This window comes from Sinocyclocheilus grahami, unplaced genomic scaffold (assembly GCF_001515645.1).
Source record: "Sinocyclocheilus grahami isolate Dianchi unplaced genomic scaffold, SAMN03320097.WGS_v1.1 scaffold678.1, whole genome shotgun sequence".
In the NCBI taxonomy this organism is placed as follows: Eukaryota; Metazoa; Chordata; class Actinopteri; order Cypriniformes; family Cyprinidae; genus Sinocyclocheilus; species Sinocyclocheilus grahami.
Window position 1 is genome coordinate 157,013 of NW_015505857.1, and position 22,844 is coordinate 179,856.

At 43.5% G+C, this 22,844-nt stretch overlaps 1 protein-coding gene and 1 long non-coding RNA gene across 15 annotated transcripts in view; both read right to left on the reverse strand.

Annotated features, from left to right (window-relative positions):
• Positions 1-3,100: 3,100 nt before the first annotated feature.
• Positions 3,101-22,844, reverse strand: part of LOC107559200 (mitogen-activated protein kinase kinase kinase kinase 4-like) — a 34,224-nt gene continuing 14,480 nt past the window's right edge. Inside the window, exons 12-25 of the mRNA XM_016242956.1 lie at positions 20,513-20,723; positions 19,832-19,993; positions 18,690-18,860; positions 17,973-18,059; positions 16,814-17,179; positions 13,104-13,209; positions 12,122-12,289; positions 11,019-11,162; positions 8,806-8,940; positions 8,578-8,678; positions 7,248-7,397; positions 7,004-7,163; positions 4,064-4,203; positions 3,101-3,557 (exon numbers count right to left, since the gene is read on the reverse strand). Of these exons, the coding sequence (XP_016098442.1) occupies positions 3,474-3,557; positions 4,064-4,203; positions 7,004-7,163; positions 7,248-7,397; positions 8,578-8,678; positions 8,806-8,940; positions 11,019-11,162; positions 12,122-12,289; positions 13,104-13,209; positions 16,814-17,179; positions 17,973-18,059; positions 18,690-18,860; positions 19,832-19,993; positions 20,513-20,723 (2,185 nt within the window). The 3' untranslated portion in view covers positions 3,101-3,473. The remainder of the gene's footprint in view (positions 3,558-4,063; positions 4,204-7,003; positions 7,164-7,247; positions 7,398-8,577; positions 8,679-8,805; positions 8,941-11,018; positions 11,163-12,121; positions 12,290-13,103; positions 13,210-16,813; positions 17,180-17,972; positions 18,060-18,689; positions 18,861-19,831; positions 19,994-20,512; positions 20,724-22,844) is intronic.
• Positions 14,845-16,297, reverse strand: LOC107559213 (uncharacterized). Of its 14 annotated transcripts, none has more exons than XR_001605584.1 (5): positions 16,211-16,297; positions 15,972-16,164; positions 15,394-15,441; positions 14,985-15,151; positions 14,845-14,880 (listed from the first exon to the last, which is right to left on the reverse strand). It is a non-coding gene; the product is annotated as an uncharacterized lncRNA (long non-coding RNA). The 14 variants fall into 14 exon arrangements; XR_001605594.1 differs by lacking the exons at positions 14,845-14,880; positions 14,985-15,151; positions 15,394-15,441 and adding exons at positions 15,465-15,516; positions 15,616-15,705; positions 15,759-15,831; XR_001605593.1 differs by lacking the exons at positions 14,845-14,880; positions 14,985-15,151; positions 15,394-15,441 and adding exons at positions 15,525-15,562; positions 15,616-15,705; positions 15,759-15,831.

A 22,844-nucleotide genomic window follows, 5' to 3' on the forward strand; every position in this document is an offset into this window, starting at 1 on the left:
GTGTGTGTTTGAGTGAGTGTGTGTGTGTGTGCGTGAGTGAGTGAGTGTGTTTGAGTGAGTGTGTGTGTGTGCGTGAGTGAGTGAGTGTGTGCGTGTTTGAGTGAGTGTGTTTGAGTGAGTGTGTGTGTGAGTGTGTGTGATCTACACACAAACCATCTTCTGAAAGAGTGTTGAACATCTGGCTCAAACACAGTGAAGAAGCAGAAACAAGCGATCCCGTATGTAAGCAAATGAATATGTAAAATTAAATACCACGATCATCAAACATCTTGATGGAAGCGATTGATTTAATCTGTTTTGATCATCGATCTGAATCTGATCCAGACAGTCTTACAAAAATGTGATTTTCTCAGCTTTTTTAAATGAAACTCACCCATTCAAGTGTTGATTTAAAAAAGAAAAAGAAGCTAGAAAAACTGTTCTAAAAAACAGTGTCAGGGAAAGAGTTAGAACGTAGCATATGCAGAATGCATGGCATAAGTGAAAGCCAGTCTCTAGAAACTCCTAGTTTCCCGCAGTGCGGGTCAGGAATCACTTTTGCTGCTGCAGGACTTGGGATAAGTGTCCAGTAAATGTAAAAATGAGCAACTCGTGAGGGAAATGATTCAATAACATCACGAGATTCACTGTAAGACTTGTTTCAGAATGCTGTGAATGAAGCTGACGCGTGTTCATTCTCCAGGAGATTTCTGAGATCTGTACATCGGAGAAGTTCAGTCACGAGTATGTGGTGTGTCCAGCAGCAGAGCATCTCATCTTCATGCACTGAGACCGATCTGCAGAAACCTTCCCAAACAGCAGAAATGCACTGGAACGACAGCGGAGTGAAGAAACATCATCTGCACCATCCCTTTACACACAGGGAAAATAACACCCGCATCCCTCCTTAAAGTAAACCCAATTTATTTTCAAAGAAAAACAAAGGACCATCAGGAAAATACAGGACTTCCTGTCATATAGAGTGAGGACGAACGATACAGTGCCACGACTGAAAACAGAAGAACAGCTTCAGAGTCAAAGCAGTGCTGAGGAAACACCCGCTGCATTATTACCACCCATTAATCAAGAATTATGGCTGAAATAACAAATAAACAAAACAACAATGAGCATTAGATTCACAAAACTTTGCTTGTTTAAACCTTTTTTCTTTTTTTCTCAGGTCACTAGATCAGGGCAAGAACTGAAACATCACAATGGCTAGCTGTGTTGAACTGTGAAGGACTGAGAAACTCTCAAAGTTAAAGCTTAAAGAAAGCGCCAAAGCAGTTCTCATTTCGTGGCTGTTTCTAAACACGTACGCTTCACTTTCAGTGTCTGCCACTGGCACCAATCACCTTCTTCTTATGACAAATCTCACTGAAAGCTCAACAGCTTCGCTGAAATCTTAAAATGATCTAATGCTAAATAACACAAGTAACAAATATAGAACTTATAGAACATATAAATATATAGTGTGTGTGGGGAGAGATGAACTAAACAGAGAAAATACCTCCAGTAACCACAACACATTCACTCCAATCAGCAGCAGAGTGTGTGTGAGTGTGTGTGAGAGAGTGTGTGTGAGAGAGTGTGTGAGAGAGTGTGTGTGTGTGTGTGTGTGAGAGAGTGTGTGAGAGAGTGAGAGTGTGTGTGTGAGAGAGTGAGTGTGTGAGAGAGAGAGAGTGAGTGTGTGAGAGAGTGTGTGTGTGTGAGAGAGTGAGTGTGTGTGTGAGTGTGTGTGTGTGTGAGAGAGTGTGTGAGAGAGTGAGTGTGTGAGAGAGTGTGTGTGTGTTTGTGTGTGTGTGAGAGAGTGAGTGTGTGTGTGTGTGAGCGTCTGTGTGCATGCGTGCATGTATGTGTGTGCGTGTGTGTATGAGTGTGTATGTAAGTGAGTGCGTCTGTGTGTGCATGCGTGCGTGCATGTATGTGTGCGTGTGTGTGTGCATGAGTGTGTATGTGTGTGCGCGCGTGTGTGAGTGTGCAATAGTCTGTGTGTGCATGTGTGTGTGTGTGTGTGAGTGTCTGTGTGTGCGCGTGCATGTGTGTGTGTGTGTGTGTGTGTGAGAGTGAGTGTGTGTGTGAGAGTGAGTGCGTGTGTGTGTGGGAGGGAGAGCGTGTGTGTGTGTGAGTGAGTGAGCGAGTGTGTGTGTGAGTGAGTGCGTGTGTGAGTGAGTGTGCGTGTGTGAGTACATGGCAAGCGCAAAAACTTTTACCAAGTTTCGTACCATCTCAAAGAAGTACAAAATAAAAAAATGAAACAAAATTCAATCAAAAATGACCAAACAACACCAGAGAATTAATATCCCACTGGAAGAGCTATGACATCCAGACCTTGGTATAACAATGCATAAAAACATGTGTGAGTGAGTGTGTGTGTGTGAGAGTGAGTGCATGTATGTGTGTGTGTATGAGTGTGTGTATGTGTGTGCGCGCGCGTGTGTGTGAGTGTGTGTGCGTCTGTGTGTGCATGCGTGCATGTATGCGCGTGTGTGTGTGTGTAAACTATAAAAACAGGAAGAGAAGACAGAACAGAAGAAGCGCTGTGTGGCGAGCGCTCATCCCTTTCATTTGGTTCAGTCGCGTCATTCCTCAGTCCTGCCTTTCATTAAATATACACAGTTTAGTTTCAAATCATAATAATCATAATCCATGACCAAGTCTTTCACATCCGACTGAAGGTAGTGTTTCCCTGACAGAGATCTTCACAGGAACCTCGACTCTGTTTGTGATGCTCTGCATTCACGCATCTCCAAAACAATTCACTTGTCAAGAGCACAGAAAAACGTCCAAAACGAATCCAATGTCAGGTTTATAGCCGCGTTTCTGCTCTGGATGTTGAGTGGACAGTTCAGTTTCAGTGTTCCGGCTCCAACGCATGAAATGCCAGAACAAGCTTTCACTCGTGGATTCTAAAAAACATGCTCTTCAAAACTTTAGGACAGGACACGTCTCAAGGCCAGCGGGGATGCTTGTTGAACTCATCGGACACATGACAGAAGAGAAAGAGGATAAGACTTCCGGGTGACGGCACATGACCATTAACTGACTTCATAAGACGCTCTGTTCAGAGCACATTGGGAACACTATCAGGAAATGTTTCAAGCTCTCAGCAATCCTCCACATTACTGGAACTACTCTGCTTAGTAAAAACAAGTAATAATAAAAAAACAAGCTAGAAATAAATACAAGCCATAAATAAAAATAAAAAAACATGACAAAACAAAGCCATTTTGTGTTTCACTATTGTCAGACCACTATTTGTGACACAGCAGGATGTCAGCGCTCCTCTCAGCGGAGTCAGATTGTGTTAAACTCTAGAGAAAGACATTTACACAGACTAGCAATAATACTGGAGATACTCGAGCCGTTCCTCACGCAGCAGGCTCAGTTAGTGTGTTTGCCGGTTTCAGTCCTCCAGCGGGCTCGGGCCGTTCGTGTGGCCTGGCCTCAGCGCAGCGCTTCGAGAAACTCCATCAGCAGCTCAGACTCCTGCTTTACCAGCTGAGCAGGGAGGTGCGGCCCAGCGTCATGAAGTACACCTGACTCGAGCCTCCAGAACGCACAGACGCAAAGAAGACCTGCGGGAAACAAGCCAACACTGACCTGTTAAAACCACAGCTAACTACTCACAGATCACTCACGAGAAATAAATGTCATATATTTATATTTACATACAATATAAATCATATATAAAAATATGAATATATATACATACACACGTAAATATTTCTTAAATATATACGTGTGTGTGTGTGTTTACATACAGTATACATATAAATATGCACAGTCACATATATTATGTAAACACAAACTTTGAGTCGGATTTGACAGCACTATAACAAAGCACATTTTTGACCAAAACCATTCACTGCTGCAAAGAGTTTCCCATCAGACTCTTATTACTGTTAAACATGGAAATAATACATCTTCATCATTCTTAAAGCAAAAATAATCTCATTCAAATTTCAAAAATATTCTTCATTTTCTTCATGCACTGCTTTAGGACAGGTTTTTGTGGGATCACAGGCATGGCCCGTGAGCTGATTTCACAGCAAAAACACTAAAAAAGGATCCAAAAACACACCTTGTCATTCCTCTCACACAGAAACTTGAGTCGCTGTGCTCTTTTGTGCATGAAAACTCCATCCAGGTGGCCTGTTTCCACCGAGCGGATCTCTATGGCCTTCTCTCCCCAGCCCATGATCTGGTTAGAGCGGATATACGCTGCAAGATACACAACACCGGTGAGAAATAATGTGCTCACAGATACACATGGGCAGCTAGGCTAGCTAAACTCCGTCTCTCTCAGTCTCGCTGCTGACGGGGACGATTGACTGATTGAGTGCATCAATGCAATTCATTAAACAGATAGTACAAAATAAAAACATAAGGGAACATTCATTCATATTTAATATGAAGTTAGTTTTGCGCAGAAAGCAGGTTGAGTAGAAAAATGGTTTTAAATTGCTCAGATGTTGATGAAAACAAAAGGAGATAAGCATCAGTGCTGACCATCTCTGCTTTTGTTCACGACTCAGTTGAGCTGCTTTGGACCAAGGTAACAGTCACTGGAAGCACAGACGAGGCCTGATCAATCCCCAGAAGAGACGGTGGAAGCACTGTCCCTGACACGCACTAGTGCGCATGCTTAGACTCGACAGCGGAGGCACGACTACTGAGAAGATATGGGGAAGAGTAGCTCGATAGCGCAGCTGTAGGAACTGAACTCCTCCTGAAGGTCAGAGTCCTGGGGAGGGACTCCAGACGCTCAAAGGGAGGTTTCGGGGGAACAGACATGTGGTCTGGCATTGAGGGTCCCACTCCAGGATGATGCCAGAGGAGCACCCAGAGTGAGGGTGGTGTCAGATGAGCCAGAGGGAAGTCAAAGGAGTAAATCAGATGGAACAGCACCTGCTCCTGAAGGTGGAGTTATCAAAACACACCGCCTTTCTCTAAAGGACACCCATGGAGGTGTTGAGGATTTGCGATTGGTCCATGAAGTTTCCCGCTGCTCCAGAATCCACTCGGCCCTGCAGGACACCCCGTTTATCACCGTGTGAGTGTGGCAGTCAGGACGGGACAGAGCTGTCAACGGTGTTGGACTGGACAGGTTTGGGCTTTTCCCAAGAAGTTGAGCAATAACAGCCAAGTTGAGTGCAGTATAGACAATGTGATTTTCATTCTTCAGTCTCACTGTACAGGAGTCATGGGCTCTGGAGTGTGAGGAGTGAACCCTCAGGTGAAGATGCAGCTGCACAGTCATGTCTATGAGTGCTTCTAGATCTCCCACAGCCCCTCACACAGCTAATCTGTCTTAGACAGCCTCCGTGAGCCCATTCCATCCAGCTTCTGTCTGGGCCTCATCATTCACACTGGATGCCATCTACACTACGGCTGCCCGTAACATTACGTCTTATGAGGCAGTGTTCTGTGCTGCCGTCTCTCCGCTGCGCTCAAAACTGGGTGGGTAGACTAGCAGTATATTGTCATTTTCCACTTGCCTTGCTATTCACAACAACACAACCTTGTTTCTGCAAGAACGTTCACCATGTTTTCTGATGCGTTTACTTTTTACGTGGCGTGCAAACGTGAAAAAGCTACGCAAAATCCGTTCTGAGCGGTCAGACTGAAAAGCATTTCCAGAAATTCGATTTGAAAAGGATTTCAAAACACATATGAATGTAGCTGAAAACGTATTTGCAAAAATTAGATTTCATGTAGTTTGTTGCCGTTCAGACTATGTAAACAGGGTCAGATTTCAATCAGATTTGACAGTCTGAATGAGGCTTTGGACACCTTACGGCGGGAGACAGGATGGTCAAATGCACCGGAGCACGAGCCACCCTGACCTTCCCACATAGTGGTCACCCGTGACTGAGAGGAGAGTGATGATCCTGGCCATATGTGAATGGTCCAGGGGGAAGAGAACAGCTGAAGCGTGAACATTAGGGTGCACTGAGATCAGCAGAGAAGCGCTGGGGGGTTAGAGGACATGCATCAGGTGACTGAGAGGCGGGAGCTGATGAAGAGTCGGATGAGATTTGAGGAGATGGCAAATGCTGGGAAAAGGAATGCAAAGAGGCCAGGATTTCGGTGAGAGCACAGTCATGTGTCGCCATCCAAACCTTCTGCTGTATGCTTGCTGCTTCATGCCAGTGGCATCATGCTGAGATACTGAGATCATTCTGTCATCAGTGGGGCTCCAACTCAAGCACAAGATGTTTAAAAATCTCACAAATTATTTTAATGAAGTCCAAAGTCACTGCTAAACCCTTACAACAAAATGTCTCATAGTCGGTTGGTGTGTCTGTGACTGAGTAGATGTGCACGTTTGGGACCAAGTCTGGAGTCTCTATAATTAATGGTCTCTGACACCCATAATCTTTTATGGCAGCAATAAGGAAAAGAAGAAAATCAGTACAAACACATTAGGTTTTTCCAGCACCTGGTGCTTGGACCCCTAAAAATCATTACTGGCCGTTTGCCCTGCCCATTTAATATCTCAGTGAATTATCAAATAAATAAGCCAGGCTTACAGTCAGGACACAATACAGTGACTGAAAGCAAACAGCACTCAAAAGCAAACTAAAGTAGTAGGATAAACGTCTATATGGATATGGGAGACTACATCAAATGCAATTTTTTAAGGAAAAAAAAGAGAGATAGATGGAAAATGACAGTCAAAAAAGATGTCAAATTGACATGTCACGCCCTCAGTAGCTGTAATAAAAATAGAGCTTTTCTATTTTGACAATGTTAATAGCTTGGCTGTTCTGGGCTAGAGTCCTTCCCAGCACTGAACTCTTCCCTTTAGAGCGGCTGGTGTGAGACGTGATGTGTATTCAACACTTCACATATTCAATAATACTTGTACAGTGTAGCTCAACTACGCAGAAATCACTGCAGCTTGACTATAACTACATGTAAAGATACTGACAGTTACTGACTAATAAAATACTACTTGGCTTTCTAAAAACAAAGACACAATGAGGATTGAATAGCAGTGGGGGCATCCTTCACACACCGATGGAGGTGGGCATCTCGCCCCACTGGAGCACCACGTCTTTGGTGATGCGGCCGTAGGTGTTGACATACACGCCCTCGTCTTCATAACACACCAGCAGCTCAATGCCATCCGTGTTTGGCAGGATGATGATGGCATGCGACTGAATACTGGTCTGAATCTAAAGCAATGAAGAGAGAGGAAGATGAAGGGTCAGGAACACACCGCTGGACAACCTTAGATGCTTTTCACCATCAGTACATACGTGAGTTGGCAGATAAATGTCATAGACGGCTCCTGAGTCCACATCCACAGCATGAAAGCCAGAGCAGGACCCATAGATGACCTTTAACCTTTGGCCTTCTTCAACTGTGAGGTCAACCAGCAGCGGCTTGTGCACCAGATCACCGAACGACTACCACACAAAGAAAAAAACGTCTCAGGTTTGTCATTCTTTCATTGTGAGAATCTTCAAGATCACAAAAAATATCAGCATATCTCAGTTGTAAGGCCCATCCACACCAAGAACGATAACTACATTAGCATCCAGACCAGCGAATGATAATGTTCTGTTTATTAGTTCTGTCATCTGCCACTTTAAATGCTCAAGCTCTTGAAAGTCAGCTGGATTCTGATTGGCTGTCAATGTTGTTATCATTTATCGCTCTGAAAGCGATTCCACCGATATTGTCCCTCTGTGTTGTTATTGTTAAAGTTGTCATCTGGAGGCTAAACACTTCATAGTTATCGTTCTTAGGGTTAACAAGCGGCCTTTGTTCTGTCATTTGCAATCATTGCTAATGTTCATAGCCACTGAATGCATGTAAAGCTTCAGTGCTCGAGTGAGGAATAGGAGGTGTGGTGAGAGAGAACAACACGTCTGAAACACAAATGGTTTGAAGGTTTAGGATGGATGGAGTTTGTGTCCGAGAGCATCAAACTAACTCCAGTCACACCTCTCCCTTACTCTAGAAACCAGCTGCTAGTCATTGATGGAAAACCTGTCCTTCTGTCATCACGTAAACGATCACTGAAACCAAGAGTGCTTGTCTTTGGAAAATGTCACTCACAGAATTAAATCTCATGGACAATTACATGACACTGCCGATGCAGATGATTTCATAGCTGAAAGATGAAGCCCCCCAAAATCCCTAGATGAACCATTTTTATCAAATTAAAAATAAAGCATGCTAACATTCACTAGCAACTGTGTGTAGAAGCTGCACACTCATGCTCTCACACAAAATTTCCACCAGAACAATGTTTGCATACACATATAAACGGGTTCTTACACTTCTTCTAATGCATAGAACAAATAGCTCAAATTGCTTAAAAACATATTGCATTCAGAGTGGGTCGCGGAGTGTACAGTCAAAGAAACCACATCAACAACAAAAGATGCAATTCTAAATGTTTTTCTATCTATCTATCTATCTATCTATCTTTATTATAAAAAAGTGGGTCATGGCTTGATGACTATGGGAAAATGTGGGTCCCATGGCCAAACCAGTTGAGAAGCACTGGACTAGACTGACTCCTGCACAGCTCAGAACATCACGCTCGACTCACACTCACGGTCATTCTAGTGTATTCACCTTGAAAGCCATGAATTTATGGTACGGTTTGGGAGCCCACGCATACACCTCTACTGAATTCTTCAGGGCCAGAACCAAGAACTTGATCCTCTCGTACTTCACTACAAAGAAACAAACCACACACGTCAGTGCAAGTACTGTGCGACAAATGCAGACGATCAGATCAATGCCTGATTAAGGAGCAGAAATCACAAAGCAGCACAGAATCATTCAGATATGAACACATACCAACGTTGTAGTGCACACAGCCCTCTAGATCTCCTACGGTGGTCCAGCCCTGCTTCTTCTCCACCTCAGGGTCATTATGGAGGATCTTGTTCCTCAGCCAGGACAGATAGTACACCCGCAATTTATTCTTCTTCCCTACAAAAAAAATAGTTCAGTTCTCTTGCTCTTTTGGTCCAAACTTACATAACATCCAGATCAATGCTGTGTGCTGGGCTAAATGTGCTCGCTGTATATGTAGGTATGTTGTATCAGCTCATTTACTCTGAAGGGCTTTTGAAATGTGTAAAGAAGTCAAACAGCGGCACACGGAGATCCACTGCAAGGAGACGGCGGTTCCCACGCCAGTCTCATGTTTCAGTATTTGGGAGAACGCAGTTTTACAGTTCATTTTAAACGGTTCTGTGCTGTTATAAATTAGTTAGAGCTGATAAGCTGTCATTCATCTGTCTATTTAATTTCCATTACATTTAGCAGATGCTTTTATCCAAAGCAACTTACAAGTGAGGACAATAGAAGCAATCAGAACAACAAAAGGGCAATAATATGTGCTGTGAGAAGTCTCAGTTAGCTTAACACAGTACATGTAGCAAGTTTAAAAAAATAAATAAATAAATAAAAAGAAAACAAGCAAATAGAAAAAGACTAGGGACTAGTGTCAGAGGGTCTTTCTTTTAAAAAAAAAAAGAAGACAAGTAGTAAGAATAGAATTAAGGTGGAACGGATGTGTTTTAGTCAATTCTTGAAGATGGTTAAGGACTCAGCTGCTGGGATTGAGTTGGGCAGGTCATTCCACCAGGAGGGAACAGTTAATGAAAAAGTCTGTGAAAGTGATTCTGTGCCTCTTTGAGATGGCACAATAATATGCCGTTCACTTGCAGAACACAAGCTTCTAGAGGCACATAACTCTGAAGTAATGAATTTAGGTAAATGGGTGCAGAGCCAGTGGTGGTTTTGTAGGCAAACATTAATGCCTTGAATTTAATGCGAGCAGCTACTGGTAACCAGTGCAAATTGATGAACAGAGGTGTCACATGCGTTCTTTTTGGCTCATTAAAGAATAATCTTGCAGCAGCATTTTGGATTAATTGTAAAGGTTTGATAGAAGTGGCTGGAAGACCTGCCAAGAGAGCATTGCTATAGTCCAGCCTGGACAGAACAAGAGCTTGAACAAGGAGTTGTGAAGATGTTCTGAAAGAAAGGGCCTGATCTTCTTGATGTTGTATAAAGCAAATCTGCAGGACCGGGCAGTTTTAGCAATGCGGTCTGAGAAATTCAGCTGATCATCAATCATAACTCCAAGGTTTCTGGCTGTTTTTGAAGGAGGTATGGTTGATGAGCCTAACTGGATGGTGAAATTTTGATAAAGTGATGGGTTTGTTGAAACCATAAGCAGTTCTGTCTTAGCCAGGTTGAGTTGAAGGTAATGGTCCGTCATCCAACAAGAAATGTCTGTTAGACATGCTGAGATGCGAGCAGCTATCGTCGGATCATCAGGATGGAATGAGAGGTAGAGTTGCTTCATCAGCATAGCAGTGATATGAAAAGCCATGTTTCTGAATGACAGAACCTAGTGATGCCATGTAGACAGAGAAGAGAAGTGGTCCAAGTACTGAACCCTGAGGCACCCCAGTAGTTAGATGTTGCGTCTTGGACACCTCACCTCTCCAAGATACCTTGAAGGACCTATCTGAGAGGTAAGACTCAAACCACTGGAGTGCGGCTCCTAAGATGCCATTTGCCAATAGGGTTGACATGAGGATCTGTATATAACAAAATATTTTCCCCAGTTTACCACCTTGTGAGGCTGATTTGGATCTTAAGAGTGCAATGAAAGTTTCTTAAATCCCGCAGCTGTTTCAAAAGCGTCTGTGTCTGTAATGGAATATTTCACCACGTCTAAACATGATAAACTACAGCATGTGTTAGCGCAATATTCAAACAGCATTTGCACAATTGCTCAGTTTTAAACTGATCACAGTTTCCACATCACACGTCATGTCTGAGACTCGACCACAGAGACAGAAACAGAGGAAAATACAGGAACTACATTGTGCTTGTCTTCGAGAGAACCAAATAACACGAGAGGATGTTACGCAACAGCAAAGTGACACTGAAATATGCCTGCTGTCACACGAACACACTGAAACAACATCCCTGCCTTCTGTGCTGTTCACTATCCAGAGATCACGCCTGTTAAAGTGAGGCTGCGTTACCTGATATCGTCACAAGCACATTGAGTCCCTCCAGAACGTCCATCTGCTGGAAGCGTCTGCGGCTTATGAGCGGGTAGACTTTCCCCTGACCACTGCGATCCAGCAGCATGAGGCCGCTCTCCGTCCCAACCAACAGATTCACACCTGAAGAGAAGACAGAAAGACAGGGAAACACGTCTTCAGACAGTCCTCTGACGTCCCAATCACACTGACATGTACAAAATCACTGAAACCTAAGTCACACTGCCTATGTTTGATGGCCAGCAGTGATTCAGTGACAACAAAGCACACACAAGCATCCAGAAACCACCTCAAGATGACTCGCTGATCTCATTACTCATTACTGATGCAGTAATGTGGGTCTTCAATCATGCTTTTCTGGCATCATCAACACACTCCAGTAAACTGGAACTTGAGTGTTAATTCACATGACACTGTTCAAAGCCTACTTTTCTCCTGCAATGTCACGCATTTCTGAAACCCCAAAAATTTTCATGCAGTTTTTTTTTTGACTGGACTTGACTGGATGGTGAGAAGTTTCTGTCTGTGCTGTGCAAGCTTCTGTCACCATGACCAATTCCTCATATGTGTAAACATACCTGGAAATAAAACTCTTCTGATTCTGATTATATGAAGGATGGTTTGAAGGCAGAGAGCCGAAATAGAAAGTTGTTTCAGAGTCTTGTTGTGATATACACAGCACACAGGCCTGATATTTCTGTGATTTGAGAAGAAGCAGTCTGTAGTGTCGTTGTGTGTTTCTGTAGTACTGGATTCATAGCTGCTGTAATTGAAGACTGAACCACACTTCTTTCACTGCTAAGAGCAAATCCTGCTGGAGTTTCACTTCACTACTTCAGGTTTGAGAGTCAGTGTCAGCTCTTAGGTAACTAGTGAACAACTCCTCAAAATAATGCTTTGCACATGTAACAAATAAATGCTAAAACGTGCACTGGCATATCAATATCACAGAGCCTTGGTTCCTCTGATTTTGGTGATTGGTTGTTCCTGCCCTTACGGTCAGACTCTGGTGCTCGATTCTGTCTTTTGGATCAGGAATCATGACATGCTCTTTGTGGGCTCTGGTTTTTAACATCACTCACCCCAGAGAGCAGCGCACAGGATCTCTGAATTGAACCTCTTCTTGTACTTGCGGATCTCTGGCGTGTCGTTCTGTGGCCGTGTGTTGACAGGATTGACGTTGACCACCGATCCCTTACGAGACGCGTCCTGCCGCAGAGCCTCCTGCAGTCGAGCGTCATTACTGTAACCTGAGGAACCAAGTCAAATCAGGCCACATTTATTTATGTAGAGATTTTCACAATACACGTCGTTTCAAGCAGCTTTACAATAAAACAAAAATCATAACGTTTACGTTTATAATATCTTATAATCACATTTAGCAGATTAGAGCTGGACAATAACAGTGAAATTTTGTGATACTAGTTTGTTTGGTATTGTTGATCAAATAAATGCAGCTGAGCAGAAGAGGCTTCTTTCAAAACCATTAAAAAAATGAATGGTGGTGTATTACATTAACCACTATATAATTTTAAAAACATGTAATTTAATGACATTTGATTTGACTGGACTTAAAATATCCCTCGTTTGCCAAGGAGCAAAAAAATTCATATAAATTATTATATTTGTTTAAAATCATTCATAAAGCATTCATGTTAATTTTTCCACTCAAGAACAAGAGAAAAGCATATCGTGCTTTATCGTGTCTGAACGCTAGCTGTTGTTTTGATGAGAAGTTCAGCAGCTGCGCGACAGAAGGCTGAGCGAACATCAGATCTGACAAAAAGGTCAAATGATTGACATGATAATCCTGTCCTGATTATTATTAAAACATCAAAATCTCTGTCATGTTATTTTGGGTTCAAACGACAGCATTTGTGTCATAATGCTGATTACCACAAAAAATTATTTGAACTTGTTTGTCGTGTTCTTCAACAGCAGCAGAACTAGAGGTTAGGTGAGCGTGAGGCTCTTATGATGGCCGTGTTTCCAGTGGACCATGATGCTCCAGCAATGAGACTGTCCTCTGCTGGCCACACAGGGAACTGCAGTCATCACACTTACCAGCATTATTGAGCGCGCTGCCGGTGGATGGAGAGACCTGGAGGAGACGCGGGTCAATGAAGGGTGTGAAAGACGAGGAAGACTTGTGCTTCGGCACGGTGGGAGTCTGTGAGAACATTAGGAGCAAAGAATGAGAAAATACCTAAACAAACAGTTGCACCTCAAAGTTAAAGAGCAGAATAACACTCAAAATATAAGCATTCTCTAGTTTATTAATTGTAATAATGCTTGTAAAAAGCTTAAGACTAACAGTCTAACAGCTACAACTAAACACACCGATGACAAAACATGCTGAATGACTTGATGGTGGTTGGTGGGGAAAAAAGATGAATTGACTGATGGAAACAACGGTCATTACAATTCTAAGAAAGAAAGAACAAAAGTGGAGGAAATGGATGCAAGCAAGCTAAAGGAGAAACCCTGAGAAACTGTCTTTTCTTGGTTTCTGGGGCTAAGTTAAATGAGATTTGAATTCTCTGCTGTAATCAGAGACAACGCTGCAAAGAAAGAGTTCCTTCTCACGAGTCATGTAGAGAAACTCAAGAGCATACTCCTCCCTCATATACTGAGATGTTGTTTTAACTTTGGTTTTCAAACCAGAAAAGAAGAAAAAAATCATTAATTAAGCTAATGAGTGTTATCACTGTTTTTCAATCTCTACCCTGTACCGATGGGGTCACATCACAAAAAAAGGTGTTAATAAATAATAATAATAATAATAAAATAATGATAATAAGATAATAAAATTGGAAAAATCTGCCCAATAACCAAATAATCAGACAATAGTTTTTAAAATCAATAATATGAACAAACATCCCACTTAGTGCAGAATAGTGCTGAACTTCATTAGAAAATGAGAAGAAGGTTTAACCAGGAGAATGTTTTGTATTAACATAAATAGTTTAAAATAAATAAATATACAGCTAAGTTCCTCGTCAGTGCTGATGGTTTTATTCATTTTATTGTACTGTCACATGAAATATGTAAATGATCTGCAAGAAAGGGAGAGAGAAAAAAGGCGGACAGAAATAAAAGAAATGTAGGTATTTTTTATGTGTAATTATCACTTTTTAGATACATACATTTTACCTCTATGTTTTCTCTATGATTCTTTACTGATACAAACTGGACCTCAACTTCCGAAAATAAAAACATACTGGATCTGCATGAAGCATAAGTGGCATCTTTCTAAACGGCTTAAGTTTCCAGCTTTGCCTTTGTAACAATATTGTAACCTGTAGCTAACTATTCAAATAGCTAATGTCACCTCAAATATCACCTAAACCCTGTCCGAAACATGCAACTCTCCAATCTACAATTTTCAAATTAATCGTCATAAATGGTTGAAATCTTGTACTATGAATCCATGTAATGATAATGTGTACTGTGTACTTGTCTTCAAAACATGTATTTTCAACCATCAACTGGCTGCGTATCACACTGATCCCTGCCCACGTCAATATGATCGTCTTTGTAAACAAGTGATTAGAAAAGCCCAGTACCACACTTTGATAAAAAACAACAACAACAACAACAACCTTGTATTATGCCATTGTTCAGGGGCTCATGCCATGAGAAATCACATTGTCTGATCTTTTCATAGATAGGTCATGGAACCATAATTACTGTAACTCAGACTAAAATTCCTCCTCACTAGAGTTTAATGTAAATGACCTGTTTACTCCACATTCTGGGCTCACATTGTGGTAGATCTTTGCATCTGACTGCCGTCATTGTAACACTTTACCTCATCACGACGCCTCAACGCCCCCTTTACCTCATCACAACGCCTCAACGCCCCTTGCCTCATCATGATGCCTCAACGCCCCCTTTGCCTCATCACGATGCCTCAATGCCCCCTTTGCCTCAACAGCCCTTTACCTCATCACGATGCCTCAATGCTTGCTTTACCTCATCCTCAATGCTTGATTTAACTCATCACGACGCCTCATCGCCCGCTTTACCTCATCACAACGCCTCAACGTCCCCTTTACCTCATCACGACACCTCAACGTCCCTTTTACCTCATCACGACGCCTCAACATCCCCTTAACCTCATCACGTCTCAACGCCCCCTTTGCCTCATCTTGTATTATGCCATTGTTCAGGGGCTCATGCCATGAGAAATCACATTGTCTGATCTTTTCATAGATAGGTCATGGAACCATAATTACTGTAACTCAGACTAAAATTCCTCCTCACTAGAGTTTAATGTAACTGACCTGTTTACTCCACATTCTGGGCTCACATTGTGGTAGATCTTTGCATCTGACTGCCGTCATTGTAACACTTTACCTCATCACGACGCCTCAACGCCCCCTTTACCTCATCACGACGCCTCAACGCCCCTTGCCTCATCATGATGCCTCAACGCCCCCTTTGCCTCATCACGATGCCTCAATGCCCCCTTTGCCTCAACAGCCCTTTACCTCATCACGATGCCTCAATGCTTGCTTTACCTCATCCTCAATGCTTGATTTAACTCATCACGACGCCTCATCGCCCGCTTTACCTCATCACAACGCCTCAACGTCCCCTTTACCTCATCACGACGCCTCAATGCCCCCTTTGCCTCATCACGATGCCTCAATGCTTGCTTTACCTCATCCTCAATGCTTGATTTAACTCATCACGACGCCTCATCGCCCGCTTTACCTCATCACAACGCCTCAACGTCCCCTTTACCTCATCACGACACCTCAACGTCCCTTTTACCTCATCACGACGCCTCAACATCCCCTTAACCTCATCACGTCTCAACGCCCCCTTTGCCTCATCATGACGCCTCAATGCTTGCTTTACCTCATCACGATGCCTTAATGCTTGCTTTACCTCATCCTCAACGCCCTTTTACCTCATCACGAACACCTCAACGCCCCTTTACCTCATCACGACGCCTCAATGCCCCCTTTGCCTCATCACGAGGCCTCAACGCCCCTTTACCTCATCACGACGCCTCAACGCCCCCTTTACCTCATCACGACGCCTCAACTCCCGCTTTACCTCATCACAATGCCTCGACGCCCCTTTACCTCATCACAAGGCCTCAACGCCCCTTTACCTCATCACGAACGCCTCAACGCCCCTTTACCTCAATGCCCCTTTACCTCATCACGACGCCTCAACGCCCCCTTTGCCTCATCACGACACCTCAACGCCCCTTTACCTCATCACGACGCCTCAACGCCCCCTTTCCTCATTGAATAATACAAAAAGTTAGGTCATAACCACTTGAAACTGGCAAATGCTACTGCTTCTGTGTTAATTGGCCATACAAGCTACCAACTTAACATTAATTTTTTATTTTATTATTATTATTATTTTTTTGTCTTGGCTGCTTTTGTTAGAAACTATTATTTATAATTTTTTTTATTGAGATGTTAAAATAAAAACTACTGCACGACATATGCATCAGTCACATGAGCCTCATTTCAGCCAGTAAAACTTGTTGGGGAGAAAAAAATGCTTGAGCATGTGTTACCAAATTTGACTGGCTCATCAGTTAAGTGTTATTCACCAGTTAATGATGCTGGTTAATCAGTTAGAAGAAGTTAGAAGTTTGCCAAAAGAATTAGTAGCATAAAAAGTTAGAACCATTAACAGACAGCTAAAACCTCCCACCATCAGAACACCAGAGAAGCACTACACTGCATTTCTACTGCACTGGAGCCAGTGGCTGAGGCCGTCACTGCGGCTCACGGCAGACGTACCTCCGCTAGGCACGGGACTCTGTCCGAGGGACTGAGGGGGGACAGGGCAGGGCTGCTGGGAGAGGAGGAAGAGGGGGGAGAGTGCTGACTCTGCTGGAGCAGGTCGGGCAGCAGGGGATTTCGACCCCTAATGCAGTTCCTCTGCCCAATCTCTACAGGACTGGGACTAGAAGCGTCTTTCCAGCCTGAACCCAACACTGTCACAGGCCCTGATCTCTGGAACTGAGAAAGGTAAATGTCTGGGTCCATGCATGTGCAATGCTTTAAGTCAACGCTGTTTTCCTTTGCTGGGGTAAACTTGCAATTACCAATATATATATATTTTTTTCTTTTACAATAAACAATAACATTATAATATGATCTTAACAGAAAGAATCATTCAGAAAACAAGGACTATGAAGAAATTCTGTAAGAAAAGAACAGTAACAATGGCCAAACAAAATTAAAAGAATAACAAATACAAATTAAAAATGTCCAGCATTTGTGTGTTTCCATACTGTGTGTGAACAACACTATGGCACTACATTATAGTTCTGCTGATAAATGAGATGGGATGAGATGACAAACAGCAAAATTGTCCAAAGCTGCCCAATGCTTTTGAGTCGTGAGCAGCAGGAGGAATTCATGCCGGCCTTCTGTGTGCTTTTCACAGGCTTTATGATCCAGGTTTATAATCCACATTTCATCTCTATGCTATTTTCATGGAAATAAAGTACACTTTTTCAGTTTTTGCATTTTAGGTAGGTTTGCTAAGGTTAGATTCATATATTAAATAAACTTGAATTAATACATTACAATTAATAAAATTAAGAAGAATGTAAGAATTTCGCTCTGAAACATGATAATTGCTATTTATCAGCATGCTTAATTTTAGACAATTATCCAAGAACTTCGGTACAAACAGTAAACAAGGCCTACTAGAGAAATGTTATGTCTGAGCGGGAATTGGTTTACGGCGAGCGTGAGCGGAATACACACCGCGGTTACACCGCTCCGCTTCGCTCACATGCTCTGCGCCCGAGTCACTTCTCCTGCATCAAGTGTTGAAATGATCCTCAGCAACAGTCTGACTGGCATGCAATTCAATATAATGATGCGGTGTCTTTATGAAGCAGCTCTGTCTGTGTGTGTGAGCTGAGGTGAAGCACTCGTCTCTCACCAGTAGCATGGCCTGCTCGTGAAGCAGCTGCTGCTGCAGGATCTCCAGGTGCCTCTGCTCCTCCTCCAGCTGCCGGCGGATGTACTCCTGTCACACACACACACACAGGTGAACACACACCGCTCAGGCTGATGGACAGTGACTGCACAAATGTGTCATGTGATCATACAAGTATCTATCGTTTGTTTGCATGTTTCCATTCAATAATGACATCTATCACACATAATGCGTATGATTGGCTAACAGTTGTGTGTGTTTGACAGCCTACAGCCTTCACAGATGGATGCATAAATACTCAGTACATATCAAATGATCTGTAATAACAGACAAAGCAATAGTGAGCACGTAATAAAAACAGTTCCTCACACTTGTGTGGTGCCACATTACTGTCAGATCCAATATAGTCTGCACTAGTGTTGTCAAAAGTACCAACGTCGGTAGCTGGAATGTTAAAAATGTGACGATATTTCGCTCTGAAACATGATAATTGCTATTTATCAGCATGCTTAATTTTAGACAATTATCCAAGAACTTCGGTACAAACAGTAAACAAGGCCTACTAGAGAAATGTTATGTCTGAGCGGGAATTGGTTTACGGCGAGCGTGAGCGGAATACACACCGCGGTTACACCGCTCCGCTTCGCTCACATGCTCTGCGCCCGAGTCACTTCTCCTGCATCAAGTGTTGAAATGATCCTCAGCAACAGTCTGACTGGCATGCAATTCAATATAATGATGCGGTGTCTTTATGAAGCAGCTCTGTCTGTGTGTGTGAAATGAGGTGAAGCACTCGTCTCTCACCAGTAGCATGGCCTGCTCGTGAAGCAGCTGCTGCTGCAGGATCTCCAGGTGCCTCTGCTCCTCCTCCAGCTGCCGGCGGATGTACTCCTGTCACACACACACACACAGGTGAACACACACCGCTCAGGCTGATGGACAGTGACTGCACAAATGTGTCATGTGATCATACAAGTATCTATCGTTTGTTTGCATGTTTCCATTCAATAATGACATCTATCACACATAATGCGTATGATTGGCTAACAGTTGTGTGTGTTTGACAGCCTACAGCCTTCACAGATGGATGCATAAATACTCAGTACATATCAAATGATCTGTAATAACAGACAAAGCAATAGTGAGCACGTAATAAAAACAGTTCCTCACACTTGTGTGGTGCCACATTACTGTCAGATCCAATATAGTCTGCACTAGTGTTGTCAAAAGTACCAACGTCGGTAGCAGTGGGTACTGGAATGTTAAAAATGTGACGATACCAGCATTTCCCGCGAGCATGTTGAGCGCATTCTCAAACAGCTCTGATTGGCCATTGTGTTCAACAGACATGACTGTGATTGGCTACGTGTTGTAAATACACATCTTTCTCGCTCCTCACCGAGCGCTCACACAGATACACACTGCATCATAGAGCGGCTCACTCCACACGCGGTGGTTTTGGCAGATCGGCTTCAGTATAAGCTGTTTTTAGACTAGAGTTCTGAAACTTACAGGATGTTTTTACAGTACAGTGACCGCTTATGTCAAAAGATCAAGGGAATTTTGATTTCTCAGCTCATGACCCCTTTAAGAAAAACTGGCACGTACTTGAAATTTATACAAACAAGTCAGTACTGAACTGAATCGAGAGTGTGTGAATCAGAATCGGTCCGAGTTGTGAAATCTGCGTCAGTGTACGAGAAGTTAGCAGGGCTTTCAGAAAGTTGAGACTGGCAGGGAATGTGAAAACTAGCAGATACACTATGAGCGTACAGTAGACTGAGCCCTAAATCCATCACAGATCAGAAATCTTTCTGAGGCACTTTATTCAGGCTTTCACTGAAAGCTGATTTGACAATCACCTGCTCGCGGTCAGCCCTCCTCTTCTCCTCCTCTGCCCTTCGGCGCTCCTCCTCCTCTTTGCGCCTCCTCTCCATCTCCTCCAGGCGCCTCTTCTCCTCCTGCTCTCTCCTCCTCTGCTCTCGCTCCTGCTGCCTCCTCATCTCGCGCTCGCGTCTCTGTTGCTGCAGGACACGAGACAAATGCACAATCTTCATCTCCACTTCCTGTTCTTTTACCTCACTAATTGTGTCATGTTAAAAACGGTTTCAACATAAAAGACAGAAGGGTCTATACAGTTCCTGAAAGACTTCACACTGTTCTTCTAGTCTTGAACCAACAAAAGAACAACATGCCAAAGAAGTGACTGATTCTGCTTTCAAAACTGCAAATTTGGCAGAGAGGTGGAAGTATTTAGTGCTTTGTGTGGTATGTGAGTTTATGATCATGTGACCTGTGGGCCGAACGGAGATCTGACAGACCTATCCTTTCCTCTGGCATGTTCAGCATGTGTTGGTGGAGGATCAGATGTGTTTGTGCAGATTAGACATATTCAGTGCTGTTACAAACTGGAGACTTGCACGGATCAGCAGTGATGTCTGGCACAGCATTTCAGTCTACACAGTCTACACGGTTGCTCCCTATCTCAGCAGCGTGCAGGCGTTCACACTTCTGCATGCTCCTGACGAGTCTCATAGCCACACCTCCTCCAGACGCCTCCTCTGCTCCTTCTGCTGCTCGATGCGCTTCTGTCGCTCGGCCAGCAGCTGCCGCTTGTACTCCTCCTGCTCGCGGAGCTGCTGCTCCTGGAGGAGCTGCTGGCGTCTCAGGGCCTCCGAGCGCTCCTTATTCTCCTGCTGCAGACGGATGAAGTCCCGCCGCAGAGTCGACTCGCCCGGCACGTTCACGATAGAGCTGCCACACACACACACACACAGTTACATACTGTTCACATTCAAGAGACACAGATAATGACAAATACACCCAAAACAGTCAAATAAATCCCAGAGAATGAAACCAGATATGTGACTCTTACAGTCTTTCTCACAAACAGCAACTTCTAATCAAAGAAAAACCTTAGAGCTGAACATAACAAGAAAACTATTCATATTCCCTATAAAAATGTACTCAAAAACAAAGATTTTATTCTGTGAGGCAAGTGTTTTCCAGGCTTCTCAAACCTCTGACTTCTCAGCACAGAAGCCTCTATGAGAGAGGAGGAACGGCGGTGTGATCTTGTCAGACTGGTAAGAGTGAGTGAAGTGAGGTGCTGAGCCTGAGCATCAGTGTCTTGAACTTGATGCGAGCCGCAACCGGTCGCCAGTGCAAGGAGATAAAGAGAGGTGTAACATGGGCCCTTTTGGGCTCGTTGAAGACCAGTCGTGCCGCTGCATTCTGAATCATTTGTAGAGGTTTGATTGTGCTTGATGGAAGTCCAGCCAGAAGAGCATTGCAGTAGTCCAGCCTAGAGATGACAAGGGCCTGGACAAGAAGTTGTGCAGCATGCTCCGTTAGAAAGGGCCTGATCTTTCTGATGCTGTGCAATGCAGACCTGCAAGATCGAGCGGTCTTTGCAATGTGCACCTGGGAGGTCAGCTGATCATCAAAGATTACACCAAGATTTCTGACCGAACTTGATGGGGTAATTTTTGATGAACCTAGAGTTAAACTGGGCAGTTGTGGCTCATAATACACAGCATTTGTACTGTAGCATTTGGACCAATCAGACACACAACTTTTTGTTATAAAATTATCTAATATATGAATAGTTAATTATAACTAGTTATGGTTAATTATTCATATTTCCCCATGAGCTGATTCGCTACAGTACTTTTTATGTTTATTTTGCACACATTTTAGTTTGCCGTTTTTCCTAGCGATGTCTGGCAACCCGTTCTCTTCAGACTCTATGGGCTGGTGAGCGCAACAGTAGAGAGGTCAGAGTTGCATCACGATGTGTGAATGAGTCAGGGCTTGTTCCTCTTCACGTCACACCTCTGATGCACACTTAAATACATCATTATCTAGCTCATTTGGGTTCTCTACACACTGAGTGGAATTCAAGTACATGTGGCTCTCACTGAGTTTGAGTTATTTTTTCTTTTATTTAAAGCAGCTTCATCTCATAGGGGTTCTTTCCTCCACTGCTGTCACCTGATGGAGTTCGGGTCTCCTGCCGCTGTCGCCTTTAGCTTGCTTATTTGGGGGCTCAAAGACAATTAACGCTCAGTAATATTAACTACTTGATACTACTGAATGAGGCTGATGAATAACTGAAACTAACAACGCTGTGTTTTCTTCTGTAGAGCTGGTTTATAACTGAAGAAGCTTCAACCCTCCTCTCCCTACCATCTTGTTAGCCAACATACAGTCTCTGGATGACAAATTTGACAAGCTTAATGCCAGAATCACATTCCAACGGGACAGAGAGAACTGCTGCGTGCTGGCCTGCTGTGAGACGAGGGTACAGACACGCTGTAACACCAGCTGGATTCTCTGTTTCTCATCATGACTGATCACTAAACTGCAGTAAGAGCAGAGGAGGAGGTGTGTGCTTTATGCTTAACACTCCTCGGACACAGATTTTACAGTACACAATCTTGAATGGCTCTCCATTAAAGTGCGCCCGTGGGGATTTAGCTCAGTCATCCTCACAGGTTTACATTCTGCCTCACGCCGACAAAATGGAAGCTTTGGCAAACTGTACAGTACTAATAATAGACTTGAAATCGCCCGGCCTGAGGCTGCTTTCATCATTGTTGGGGATTTTAATAGGGTGAATATGAGGAAAGCTCTTCCTAAATTTTACCAACACATTAGCTTTCCCACACCCCTCCACATTAGCATGCTGCTGCTCCCTGCCTACAGACAATGCCTCGAAGAGGAAAAAACAGTGTTCAGAGAAGTCTCTACGACACCAGCTCTCTGGCCCTAACCACACCTGAAGTGAGCAGGGCCTTTAAGAGAGTCAACACTCGGAAAGCTGCATGAACTGATGGCATCCACAGATGTATCCTAAGGACCTGCGCTGTCCAG